This window comes from Acipenser ruthenus, chromosome 1, assembly GCF_902713425.1.
Source record: "Acipenser ruthenus chromosome 1, fAciRut3.2 maternal haplotype, whole genome shotgun sequence".
In the NCBI taxonomy this organism is placed as follows: domain Eukaryota; kingdom Metazoa; phylum Chordata; class Actinopteri; order Acipenseriformes; family Acipenseridae; genus Acipenser; species Acipenser ruthenus.
The window spans coordinates 39,089,232-39,104,355 of NC_081189.1; the positions used below are offsets into that span (position 1 = coordinate 39,089,232).

The 15,124-nt window shown below is 36.5% G+C and overlaps 1 protein-coding gene across 1 annotated transcript in view; it reads left to right on the forward strand.

The window, feature by feature from the left end:
- The window catches only part of LOC117420669 (WD repeat-containing protein 70-like), a 130,473-nt gene that overhangs the window by 55,940 nt on the left and 59,409 nt on the right, over positions 1 to 15,124 (forward strand). Inside the window, exon 11 of the mRNA XM_034034191.3 lies at positions 40 to 214. Coding sequence (XP_033890082.2) covers positions 40 to 214 — 175 coding nt within the window. The remainder of the gene's footprint in view (positions 1 to 39; positions 215 to 15,124) is intronic.

Below are 15,124 nucleotides of genomic sequence, written 5' to 3' on the forward strand. Positions count from 1 at the left end.
CCAAACAGTAATAAATACATATTGTTGTATTCCTTGCAGAACTGTGAGGACGTGGGACGTAACCAATGAGAAGAAGCATAAGAACGTGTTTAAACCTCGGTCCATGCAAGGCAAGAGGGTGATCCCCACCTGCTGCACATACAGTAGGGATGGCAAGCTGATTGCAGCTGGCTGTCAGGATGGAACCATCCAGATCTGGGACAGAAACCTCAGTGTGAGTATCCTACAGTATAAACTATAAAGACTGGTGTTGAAATGGTCCTCTATTTTCCTGTTGACAATTCTTGTGTTTTTCAAACCTTCTTATTGGCAAAAAAACAGTGAGACAGATAGACAGTTTTTATTTTCTCACTGTTCTTGTGCGTTCTCTATACCCTGAATAAAGTTTGTTTGAGGGGAAACCTCTTACTCACTTATCCTTTTTTCCTCAGCCGTGCATTACATTTTTTTTTTTTTTTTTCTCCCAAACATCCCCAAAAGTTTACAAATATTATTCACAGTATAGTGATTGCAACAGAACAATGAAACTGTAAAACATTTCAACGGGAATTCAAAGATATGCATTTGCAATTTTAAAATATTGAATTTAAAATGCAGAATTTAAACAAGGGCAGCAGATACGTGGTTGATGTTGATGTGGGTTTGTTTTTTGTTGGTAAGAATGGAGTTTGGTGTCTACATCAGATGCCATCACACAGTAAGCAATAAACTGGGGAGAATGAAATACATTATTGATCATTTTCACATCTTGGGCAATTTTATTGATTTCCCAGTAACTATGCCTCTCTGAGAATCAGCTTTATTGCTTGTTGCTGTTCTCTTTATCAGCTTTGCCTACTCAGCCAGCACATAATTGTGTATGAGAGGCATGCATTTTAACATGCCAGTCAGTCTCTCTTAACCTGTTCATCCTTATCAGCAACTTCAAGAGCCTTCAGAAATGAAACCCAGAATGATGACTTTCACTGACCTGCGACTTAACCCACTGTTAGGACAGCCACAGAGGGCAGTCCTCAGATGGAGGCTTTAGCTTTTAAGTGTCTTAAAAACATGAAAGGGTTGTGTGCTAAATGCCTTTCTTTAACGGCATGCTCTCATTTCAGAATTTAGTGAAACTTCATCAGTTAAGTAATTCTCACAGCACTTCAAACAGTCAAAGGGATGATGATTTAATTACTAGCCACAGACTGGTAGTTCAGCCTTTTGTGGCTTTTAAAATTACCGGTTCACGTATCCTAGAATCATTTTCATCATTTAATAATAATGTTTTAGCTTGCGCAAAAATATACTTGTGACAATTTTATTTCTCTCAAGTCCAGAATATTTAGAAGAAGACCTTGTAAACAAAGATAGTAAGTAACATAACAACAGTCTTGACATTTAGATATTTGACAGTAAGGGGGAGACAGTCTGAGGGGAGCTTTCAAGTTACCTCATTGTGCCCCTGTCCCACCCAACTGTAAAACTGAGGGAAACAGAAACTCAGCTGGGAGCAAGATATTGACTCCCACTTAGCTTATCCTGGGTAAATACACTCTTAAAATATAGATGAGTGCATCATGTTATACTGAAGCTTTTGCCTGTATGGAGGAATTTGCTCTTGGTCTTAGTCTCCCATGCTTTGGTGTAGGTGATTTAACACTGATGCTTCCATTTACTTATTCATTTTTATTTTTATATGTGTATATGCATATGTAATGCATATTAGAGATTGTTAAATATAATACTTTTTCTATGTACAGTGCCGTGAAAAAGTATTTGCCCCCTGTCTGATTTTCTGCATTTTTGCATATTTTTGACACCGAATGTTATCAGATCTTCAACCAAAACCAAATATTAGATAAAAGGGACCCTGAGTGAACAAATAACACACAAATTTGATACATATTTCATTTATTTATTAAAGTAAAGTTATGCAACACCCAATGCCCCAGTGTGAAAAAGTAATCGCCCCCTTAGACTCAATAACTGGTTACGCCACCTTTAGCAGCAACTGCAACCAAACGTGGAGGAATTTTGGCCCACTCCTCCATACAGAACTGCTTCAACTCAGTGACATTTGTGGGTTTTTGAGCATGACTTTGACTAGGCCATTCTAAAACGTGGAATTTCTTCTTCTGCAGCCATTCTTTTGTAGATCTGCCTGTATGTTTAGGATCATTGTCTTGCTGCATGACCCAGTTTTGGTTCAGCTTCAGCTCACAGATGGATGGCTTGACAGTCTCCTCTAGAATCTTCTGATACAATGCAGAATTCATGGTTGTGTCAATAATGGTAAGCTGTCCAGGTCCTGAGGCAGCAAAGCAGCCCCAAACTATCACACTTCCACCACCATGCTTGACGGTTGGGATGAGGTTCTTCTGTTCGAACGCAGTGTTTTGTTTTCGCCAAACATAACGTTTCTCATTGAGGCCAGAAAGTTCTACCTTTTGACGCGTCTGTCCAGAAGTCTTGTGGATCAACTATGTGCTCTTTGGCGAACTTTAGACGGGCAGCAATGTTCTTTTCCTCCTGGCTATCCTTCCATGAACACCATTCTTGTTCAGTCTTTTTCTGAACACTCGCATTAACCAAGGTGAGAGTAGCCTGCAGATCCTTGCATGGGGTTCTTTGTGACTTCCTTGATGATTTTCCAGTTTGTTCTTGGAGAGATTTTGGTAGGACGACCGCTACTGGCTAGAGTGACTTTGGTCTTGAACTTTCTCCATTTGTAGACTGTTTGTCTGACAGTGGATTGGTGGATTGGTGGAGCCCCAAATCCTTAGAAATGGTTTTGTAACCCTTTCTAGACTGATGAGCATCAATAACTGTTTTTCTGAGGTCCTCGGAGATTTCTTTTGATCGTGGCATGACGTGTTTCCACACACCTGTATGGTGAAGACCAAACTCATAAAGTTTCTGATCTTTATATGGGGTGGGGCCTCCCAAACTCACCTCTGAAGATCTACCTAATTATTTAAACACCTGATTCTAATTATCCCCTTAATTGAGCTGATAAAACCAGGGGTTCACTTACTTTTTCACATACCCTGAATCTTAATTACTCATTGTTTGTCTAATTTTATACATCATTTTGTTTCAAAACATGGAATTGGTTAATATAAACCCTATTGGATATTTAAGAAAAGACTGGTTCTGATTCAAAACCAGGTAAAACTGTGGAATTTCCATAATTATCATTGGGGTTCACGAACTTTTTCTCAGCACTCTATATACGTTTTACCGTCTTTGTATTAAGAATTAAATCAATCCCCATTATTTATATATATATATATATATATATATTATATATATATATATATATTAATACATTTTAAAAAAATATATATATACAAGAGCCAACATCCGTTTTGGTATGTTTACATATTTTAGTCAAGGGAAAGTGTGTTTGAAAACAAACAGTAGAGGTACTTATAGGCTTTGGATGTCATGGCAACTACAATCATTTACATTTTTTTTTTTTATAATATAAACAAAAATCACTAATTTTTGCAGTTGTGGCCTGTTCAGTGTTACTTGTCGGAATTATTAATGCAGATGGCCAGAGAACTAGGTCAGCTTCAATGAGAACAAACTGCTTCCTTCTAAAACTCCATAAACCAAATCACACCACAGATGGGACCTGGGACCTGAAATTTTATCTGTTTGACGGGGAGACTAAAATGTGGTTATAGAAGGGTTTATTGTGAAGGCTAAAGGCTCATACAGTATTTAGAGAACTGTGTATCCAATTGAGACAGCAAGTTATTGAGAGTATCTTTATATGTAGGGACCTGTCCATCTGTAGATCACACTTGCGTGCTGTACATGTATAAAAGATGTACAGACATAGATTGTATGTCATGTTTTATTAAATGTTTCAAATGCGTGGAGTAGCCTACGAGGTGAAGTAGTAGGATCTAAATCACTGGGAACATTATAAAAAAAGACTAGATTCTGTGCTTTTAAATGAGTTCCCCCTCCCCCGAGTAGGGGAAAATGGTTAGCTAACAAGGGAAGAGCCTTGATGGGCCAAATGGCCTTTTCTCATTCTCAAACTTATGTTCTTATATAATTTTGTGATTTATAAAAGGATTGCAAATCATGAAGAACTTTTGTTATACATTGCTAGGGATTGGGCTGCGTGTGATTGGAACAGGAAAGTGAAAGTATTTGTTGTTTATTTTTTTAACTTTAATATGTAATGTACTTTAGGTGTTGTATTAATTGATATCAATGAATATGAAAGATTAAACTGTTATGTTTTGACCTGTCAGAAAAATAAAAAAAATCTAGCAAAATACCACATTTTTATCTCCATTTTACCACATTTTTGTCTCAATTTTATCATTAGAAGGACCTGGGAATTAAGATCCAGTACAGAGTAGAGGGGCTGCTGTATTTTTTATTTATTTATTTATTATAACAAACACTTTGTGTTGGTGGATGCACTGAGAGGCCACCAAAACATTTGGTTTGAGAACCACTGTTTTAGTTACTGTAATGTTGTGTAAAATTGTAATGCTCAGGGGGAAGACATTTATAATGTATAATTATTTGTTTGTAAAGGACAAACATGCACTGTTCTCAATTCAATCTAAGAATGACAACAAGTATGTTATATACTGTATTAGGTATATAATAAAAATGATGGTTTGATTATTTTAAGTGGCATAACTGCAGGGAAGTTTAGTTACAGAAAGTTGCCCTGTGCATCAATGGATTGTAGAAAACTGATAACTGCTGCTACAACCTCTTGTACTGCTTTTCCTTTTCTCCGTTTGCAGTTAAATGGCCATCTGTCACCAAGAAGTTTTGATTCCTCCTGTGCTGTCAATTTGTGACGGGATGAAAAATCTGTCTTCTCATTTTCTAATTCCTCTGGTAAATTACTATTACAGGGGTATAGTGAGACATAATAAAAGCTTTCTGGACTTCGAATGCACTTTCCACTATTAATTAATTATACAATTAAAACAATCAAAGGGAAAATTATGTGCTTTTTATGAGGAATTATGTAAATTGTTGTTGGCATAAAAGCTGGATTCCCAAAGTGTGTTACATTGTTCTTAAAAGGGACATTGGGCAGAGGCACTGAACTCAAAGGTCCTGCAATAACTAGCATTTTTTTGTAGTTTACTCCCTCCAGACACTCTCATTGGGCAGCGTTTTCCTCCTGAGCGAAATCGGAAAGGAACAGTCTGAATGCTCCAAATTCATAGCACCCCCTTTGGCGAGGGAGAAGCACTTGTCATAATGAGCCCACGACTTGGATTGTTTGTAGGCCTGATTTGTTCGTTTTCAAATGACAAACCTAACTCTCGTCAAACTGCATCTAAGAAATGTAGCTGGGATTAAGTAGCTACCCGATTTTATGTTAACTTAAGTTTGCTCACCAGGAGACTTCAAGTTTTGTGTCCACATTTAGGAGAATCTGGCAGGGCTCATCCAAACATTTTTCTAACAAGCTTTGTGGGATTACAGCCAACGTTCTGAAACCTTGTTGCAGAACTTTTTTTGTTTGTTTTTTGTATCAATACACTGCCAGATTCTGTCTACAATGGATTTGAAATAACTCACTTATTAGGACCAGTTCTAGGTTTTATGGCAAGACTGTGTCATGAATAAGATCTACTTCTCATAGTAGGTAAAACAAAAACAAAAAAAAAAGTAGGTGATGTGGACAGCTGCTGAAGTGGAACCCTCAGATACTCTGCTTGTGGTTGACTGCTATGCTTTACTGTTTACAGAATTCATGTAGCAGAGAATCCATGTCATCTGGAATGTTTTGGGAAGAGATTTGCCCTGAGCTGAAAGTAATTGCACTATGTTTAAAGCCACGACAAGCTTAACTTAAAATTTATTACTGAGACCTAACTCAGACTAAATATTTACCCAACCTTCCAACTTGGACTCATCAGTTGTCAATTGTCATTTGAAGGCATTTTGTATGCAACAAAGGGAGGATATCGGCTTTGGATCTGGAACAAGAAGGCAAGTTTAATCAGTCCTGGGCTAAGCAGTTGTTCAGCTTTGTTGTTTTATAAGACAGCACTGTATGTAAATAGGCAAAAAGCTATGCAGATTGAAAGGTGTCTGAAATCCAGATTATATACAAATGTAGCGTAGTGATCCATTTAGTTTCTTGATTTGATTGGTTGTCGTTGTTCAGTGTAGTATTGATTCTTATTGTATGACTTGTATTGTAACACTTGAATGTATTTGCTTGCGATTGTAAGTTGCCCTGGATAAGGGCGTCTGCTAAGAAATAAATAATAATAATAATAAAAAGTGGCTTTCCAATTAAAGGTCACCAAACTTCAGCCTAAACATCCGTAATATTATAATTATTATTATTATTATTATTATTATTATTATTATTATTATTTATTTCTTAGCAGACGCCCTTATCCAGGGCAATTTACAATCGTAAGCAAATACATTTCAAGTGTTACAATACAATAAGAGCAAGAAATACAATAACTTTTGTTCAAGCAAAGTACAAGTGTGACAAACCAAAATTCAATAATACAGCAGATAATAGTGATAGTTACATCAGGATATGATTAGATAGTGATAGTTACATCAGGATGTGATTACAGGTTAAACACTTGGCAGATTACAGTATTCTGAAGTACAGGATTAGATGCAGTAAAATAGGGGGCAAATAAGAGCAAAATAAAGCACATTTACATGAAGGGTGATAGTGTCCCAGGATACAAACAGAGAAGTTCTACAGGTGCTGTTTGAAGATGTGAGTCTTAAGGAGGCGCCGGAATGTGGTCAGGGACTGGGCAGTCCTGACATCTGTAGGAGCGGAGAGGTCGAGTGGGGGTGTAGGGAGAGATGAGGGTCTGGAGGTAGCTGGGTGCAGTCTGGTCAAGGCATCTGTAGGCTAGTACAAGAGTCTTGAACTGGATGCGAGCGGTGATCGGGAGCCAGTGGAGCGAGCGGAGTAGAGAAGTAGCGTGGGCGAAGCGAGGCAGAGAGAACACCAGGCGGGCAGCAGAGTTCTGGATGAGCTGGAGCGGACGGGTGGCGGATGCAGGGAGGCCAGCCAGGAGGGAGTTGCAGTAGTCTAGGCGGGAGAGTACCAGGGCCTGGACCAGGAGCTGGGTAGCGTAGTTGGTGAGGAAGGGTCGGATTCTTCGGATGTTGCTCAGGAAGAATCGGCAAGTGCGTGCCAGAATATAAAACATTTAACTTGCAGTAACACCTTATCAGCAGCCTCGGAGGCATACATACAGTAATCTTGCAGTACCACCTTGAGTAATGTTTAAGACATCAGCTTCTATCAGGAATCTGTGGGTATTTGATTCACATTTTAGTTTTACCACTAATGGCATCTATACTTGATGTTTTAATCCAACAGTACTGCAGTATGAAGTTCAGAAGAGTTGATGTTAACCTTTTGCCTCCCAACATTCCTCAAATGGAACATTTTGACTGTTGATGACATTCCATTCCTATGTTCTGTCAATCCTTTTACATTTCTTGGAATCTCTTATTTAGAGTTATCAATCAAAAGGGGGATGGGGGTGGGGTGGGGGGTGATATTAGCATGTAAAGGGTGTGACAGTTATTTATACTACTTCCTTTTAAATTGTTTTGACTATCACTGATTCTTAATTAAACCTGACAAGGTCCTGTTAATTCCACACTGTGACCCACAGCCTGCATTACATAATCTGATAATTTAGGCATCCTGTTTCAGAGTAGATTGCTGGCAGTTAATCCCAAATGTAAACAGTTCTATGAGAGATAAACTATGCAGTTACAGACTGAGACATTTCATACATAATAACTTGCCACCACCTATCCTGTTTAAACCTGTTTCTTTGTCTATTTATATTGCCTCTTTCAGAGCCATGCCAAGCTTTCTATTACGGTGCACAATAGTCACTCGAGGCCTCCAGAAAGCCGCTTTCAATTAATTTGGGGATAAGCAATGTGATAAATATATAAATATAATATATATATATATATATATATATATATATATATATATATATATATATATATATATATATATATATATATATTTCTTTACAATTTTGTTTTCTAAAATGATGCATACGGTTGGTGCCTACAGTAAAGAAGTGTGTGTGTGTATATATATATATATATATATATATATATATATATATATATATATATATATATATATATATATATATATATATATATATATATATATAGGGTGTGTATACTAGCACTAAAATAAAGTTTATCAGCTTTTCTCACCCGGGGTGCCTTGTCCTTGGAAAACATTTATCAAAAAAGTACCGTTCTAGCTGTAAAGGCACAGAAAGGAAAAAGATGGCAACTCCAAAACATCCAGGTCCACAATCAGGGTTTCAACAAAACTAAGTTTTTATTCTTGCAAAAATTAGCTAATTAACCTTGATTGTGGACCTGGATTTTTGGGAGTTGCTGTCTTTTTCCTTTCTGTGCCTTTACGGCTGGAATGGTACTTTTTTGATTTTATATATATATATATATATATTCATTTTTTTTTTAATTCTTAAAAGACCCTTTTTGCATATTATTAGACAAATACACAAGAGATGTATGCATTGTTAGATGTTTCATTTTCTTTGCACATGGTCCTAAATTAATTAACAGTGGTGGTGTTTAGATCAGTTGAACAAACCCCAATACTACCTTTTAGAAGATTATAATGCAAAAAAAAACAAAACTCCCCTATCTTTGAGTCTTGCCCTTTTTGAAGTACTTATAGTGTGTTCTGGTGCACTTGCATTGCATAAACTAAGTATATTTTAGCCCTTGCGATTTATAAGTTAAAGTTTGCAGACAAAAGTTTGCATGTGAATTTATTTTTTTTCAGCAGTTGATTTGGCTGTTTTCCTTTCAGTACATCACTGTCATTTTAAGAAGTGATCAAGATGACTATACTCTGACACTTACCTTGGACAATGACCAGGGAACCAATTGCATACACCCGGGAGCTTATATATATATATATATATATATATATATATATATATATATATATATATATATATATATATATATATATATAAAGAATGCTAACCTTGTATAAACAAGATCTTCAATGTTTTAATGTTCCCATAATTATTCCTTTATTAGCTGTTTGTATTGTATAAAGAAAGAAGCATCTGTGCCAAAAAGTTGAAAAGAATGCTTCACACCATCGACCTTTAGACATGCAAGGGTATTAAGGGAACATTATCAATTTTCAATTCTGCTAGAAATCACTATAACTAAAGTTTTGGAATAGAACTGCTGGACAACTTCATACAATGATCTTGTCAAGATAATGATAAGAAAGATAGCACTACCAGTAATTATAATACTATCCGTGCAGAACATTATACTGTACCAGTAATGGACACGAAAAGGAAACTAAACTTAATTTATTTACTGTTCTGTAGAAAATGTAGGTTGCTCTGCCACAGGCTTGTGCTTGTGCCAACAAAATGGAACACTTTTCAATAGCACCCAAAAAACATACCACACACTCTTTTCTTATCAAGTCAGTAGCACATAAAGCTGTATTAAGCCCCTTTCACACTGGCATGCTCTACCCGGGTCAGAACCTACCCGGGTCAGGACCTGGTGTCATGCGGGTCAGCTACGCAATTTCACACTGCTTTTGATAAAGCAGGGTTGACCTGGGTGACAGGTAACATAATACACAGAAATGTTCCTTGTGGAAGTGAAACCTTCACGCAGGCGTAGCTGTTTATTATTGCGTTGGCTAACAAACGGCTGTCGTGCATTTCTCTCGCTCAACCCGGGTCAGAACACGTTGACCTTGAGGTACATGGTTTCACAATAAGCGAGATGGTGACCCGGGTAGGAGTGCCAGTGTGAAAGGGGCTTTAGAAGATGCCAAATGCAAATATGTGGATGTTTGTTACTGGCACACATTCAGGTTTTCAAATAGAATGTAAACTATAGTAAAGCATTGTACATGACCATAGCACCAATGAGTTTTGAACAGCCCTATTAAATGGCATTATATATCCAACCCACCGCTTCTTTCCCTGAAATATGCTTCCATTTTGTCAGCCTCAGTGTGCATTCCCTTTCTGATTTTGTGCTGTCAAATATTGTATTGTTAAATAATCTATTTTTATAGACTGCTACACGATGAAGTAGCAAGTTTATTGGTTTCCATATTCTCCTCTTCAGAGCTTTTATAAAGTATCTTACAAAAGTGTCTCTTGTTTGTTTTTCACATATGGTAAAAATAAAAACCAATTAGTATTAAGCAACTGTAATTGGTAATGTTTTGTACTACGTTGACTGGATTACATTGCACTGAATGGTAACCAGTTGAAGGTGGCATTGCAATAATTTGGGCACAATGTGCTATTAGAATGACTGTACTTTGGAGGCTGTTTAAACACTCTTTCCCATACATACTTGGACCTTAATATAAAAAAAAAAATAACGGGTAGCTTGCAATGAAGGTATCTAATGAAAGTATTCACTGTAGGACTCTGGGAATATTTAAGGGTCCTTTTTGAGGAGTTAAACAAATTCAATAAAGGGAACAATTGTATCTAACAATGGTTGGGAGGATTTTATAGTGTGTCTTATCCTTAAGCTCTTGGGAACTCTGGAGGCCAAGAACATATCAAGTGGTTCTGATAAGACTATTCTAATCAGATTAAGAAAATAGTTTCCTCTCACCAGTATCTCATCTTCAAGAACTGCACAATAGAAGCCAGTTACTATTCTACTCCCAACACATATGTTGACTGGCCAGCACATGAATTTGGCCAGTCTCAAAACTGAGTGACTGTCATTCATCATTGTCAGTATAAGTGTTCCAAGTCTATTAAACTTTACTGGGGAAGGTGAGCTTTGTATACTATGTTTTAGGCTTACATATTAGAAATATCTATTTATTTGGGATTCAATTTCACCTCATCGCAAATGTATGTAAAAACTGAATGTGTCAAGGGGGAGGGGTGGGATTTATAACCTTAAGAAATTGATAAAGATCTAACATAACCATGCCCCTCACATCTGCTTTTGACAAACTTATCTGGTGATTTGTTATAGAAATATTTTTTTGTTTCTTGTAGAAGATCCCTACTTTTGAGGTCTCTTGGGAGCAAAACCTTTCAAACTGGCTTTAAACTTTCACATTTTTGTGGAGTGGCTGCAATCCATTTTAAAAAAGCTGCTAAGGTCTGACTTTACAAATCACTTTGTATCTACCTGGCTTTGAGATCTGTGCTCTGTTGTTTCTCTGTATTTTCCTGGCTCCCTCGTTTTCAACCACTGCCAGATTTACAGAACAGTGTTCCAGTAGAACACAGTCTTACTAGCAGAATTTCCTATCCCTTTTGATGGTAAAGAGTATGACGGAAACCAATACAAAATATAATGGATCTGGCTGGCCGTATATAATGTACAGTATGTCATGCAACTGTTGTTTTTTGAGGTTGCACACACAATGTTGTCTTTTAGTACTCTAAACTGTGGTTGATCTAATTACAAGCACCCTTTTAGATCAGTTCAATCACGGGTATTTTTTTTTTGTTTTATGTAGTTAATAACGGGCACCAGTAGGGCGATTTAAAACAGTGTTAAATAGGTGATGGTATTTAGGTCGGCCCCTGTTAAGATAATTAATATAGACCCTGGGTTTCAAAATATTGTTGCACCAGTGTTATTGGTTGGTTAATGTACACAACTCATTGGCTAACGGTGATCTTGGACTGACAGGTTTAGAGAATAATTGCTGCTGTTCCATAAATGCAGAAATTTGATTCTTTTTACACAGTCATATCAGAAACTGTGGCATGAGAGTGGCATCCTCAAGAGGAATATTTTTTTTTGCCATCTTAATCTTTCACTGTTTCTCTCTCTATTACATCAACAGCTAAGTTATAAGAAGTTCAGGGGAAAACATCCATTGAATAAAACTAACAACCCAACTGTGATTTATTTTTAATAGGTTGTAAGCTTTGGGGCTGTATTTATTGTTAGAATTGATTTGTTTACTGATAACAGGTTTATTAGATTAATGATGAGCTGTCAAGTTGTAGACAAATAACATCTGTAATGTTTTGGGATGAGTCCTTATTTAATGTGGTCTTTTTTTATATATACTAAGGCACTGGGTGACCTTTCCATCTGCTGGTGTGGGTGGGGGTAATGCTAGTAACTTCACTGGGTTCCTTTTACTTTTGTTTTTGAATTTCTTGTTTACTGGTTTTTTTTATTTGATCATTAAGAATCCAGTTCTCGAGACTGAATCCACAACAGTTTACACTTCCACAGTCGGGGTGTACAACTGCGGTTACACAGAATAAACAGACATAGCGTGAGGACAGCATGTTTGTAAACTGGGAAATGTGAGCCATGAATGCTTCAAACTGAGAAAAAAAAGAATCAGTGGAAAGTAAGCTGAGTGCCATACTTAACAATGTCACATTTTAGTTTTGTGGGATAACCAATTGCATGGATGAGTAGAATTTGATATAAACAGGATAAGCTACACAGTTTTGTTTTTTTATTTTTCTTTCTATTTACTGATGTATACTGTCTGGCTTTTAATCTTTTCTAACATTGATGACTTACTGAATTCTCTATTTATTCGTAACACACTTTTAATCAGAATTCATGAACAATGAATAAAGGGGGTGAATAAAGGGGGTGAATTACAGGCATTAACGTTAGGCAGATAGATTATGTTTACAATTAGGCATTCTTAAAATTCTAAGGTAGAGCACAGCACACAGTGATGCTAAACAATCAAGAAGTGCAGGTAACATTTATTGACTGGTGAAGTACTATTTAGATAGATAGATAGGGCTGTTCCGATTAACAGATTAATCGGACCAATTAATCAACTAAAGATTTGATATTTTGATTATTTTTTTTTATTTTTTTACAATTTAATCGTGTATTTTGAGTAGACGGAGAAGTGCGTGCTGCTGTTTAGGGAAGTGCTGATTTGAAGTGTGTGCTCTCTCACCGGAAATGATTTTAATAATAATACAAAACGAATATAAAATAACACTGGGGCAGAGGGGGAAACCCTGTTCTAAAAATAAATAAATAAATAAATACATTTGCACAGCAGGGCTCTCTACTGCCCTGCTACATTATATATATATATATATATATATATATATTCTATTTTTTTCATTAAATATACAATGGATCATACAAAGAGTATTACTATAACTGACCATATGGTGGTGTTTTTTTTTTTTTTTTTTTTTTTTTTTTTTTAAATAAAGCAGATAAAGCCATCTGCTTTTTCTCATTGTGAAAACTGGTATGAAAATGTTCGTGGGAAATGTGTTGAAGCTTATAACAAAGTGAGGTGGTCTTTTTAAACTTGTGTGCTTTATTATGTACATTGTTTTCTAAAATTTGACTGCAGGACTTACTAAAACTACCGTTTGCCATGTACTGTATACCGTTTTCACCAAAATGCATAGTACACTTTATAAGGATAGAAACATTGGATTGTATTTTGTATTGTAAATGGTTAATATTTGGTGTACTGGTACAGACTATATTGTGTTTTTGTTTCCTTGTTTCACACTTTAATGTATGCAAAAATTGCACCGATTTTAAAAATATTTACTTACTCAATATTTGTTGTTTGCATGGTTTCAATTAAAATGATGCTAATCGTATCCTCAGTAGAAATGTAATGGGAGTAAACAGTTCTTCTGACCTCCTGTGGAGGGTCCTGAATAGTTTTACTAATGATTTGTAGCTGTAGATTACTCACAGTATTTCATACAATAATGTCATGCGTGATTCTTTCAAACCCTCAAAGCGAGTGGGTAGGGGCAGTTAGACTATTGGGAAGGGAGAACGAGTTGTGTATGTGTCTAACTAGCTAGCTGTGTGTCTGTTCATTTAAACTATTACTTTTCTACAGTCTGGAAGTTCAGTGTAAATGTAAAAAAGTGCTCCAGCACTTTCTCATCTTTTCATTGACCTCTGTAGCCATGCTCAGTCTGCCATCATTCATGTTAATCGCAGCAAACCTGACATGTTCGCGAATGTATTTTGATGTATGAAATCAACTTTGATCACCCTGTAAATAAGTCACAGGATATTTACTTATGTAGAACTGTCAGCCTTTTATTTTAAATAAAACTAGCCTTGGAGCAGGTTTGGAACCGGTCTTGTAAATGTTTGACTGAACGTCCAGAAAGGAAAACTAATTTGTGGATTAGTAATATTGTAATTAATTAAACTGCTTACCATAGTACCTTAAGTCTAACCTATATTAAAATGACCCAAAGTGCTGTTTCATTGTGGTCTTCAGTAATTCTGATCTGTAGTACACGGTAATGGAAATAATTATGGAAACACCATTTTTAGTAGTGATGTTGACACCATACATGACAGATATAAACATACTAGTGATTAATAACTATATACTGTATTTAGAAGCTTTGAAGCAGAATAAAGGTACTGTACTCTAGTGTATACAAGCACTAGAGACCGGTGGATTACAAAGAAAGCTGAATCTTTGTGAAAGTCATGACAAGTACCTAAGGTGGAGTGATTAAGTTCCAGAAGAGCTTTTGCTAATTAACTGGCCAAAACATCCTTCAGGGTACTCCAACCACTTGGAGATGGGACCATGGTACTATTCACAGAACACGTAACATTTCAGACAACAGTAATGGCAAACAAGGCACCACAGCTACAGAGATATATGGTGTCAGATTTGTGAGGTTTGGGGATCTCTCAAATACACCCAGTAGTCGATTTTGGTAAAGTTTTATCTCAATTAAATCTTCACCCTGCCCACCCCTATAATCATTCCCAGTGTTGTACAGAAACAAAAATCAGAAAGGACCACTCAACATTATTATTATAGCGTTCCAAATGACTGTACAAGTGGAGCCTGAACTAACATGTCACACCAGCAAAGGGTGGATCAGACAGGTGCGTGCGTGCGTGTGTGCATGCATGCAGGGGGTGTCTGGCATTGTGCCAGTTCACCCTCTAGTCATTTATTTTCACGAATGCACCTCCTATACTGTTTGGTTTGAGTTCACATTCAGGTCAACTGTAATTAACGAGGGGGGAAAAGTTGCTGTAGAAAACTCTGAAGTGTGCCAGTGATTTTGAAGGACTACATTTAACTAGCAAGTCCTTAGCT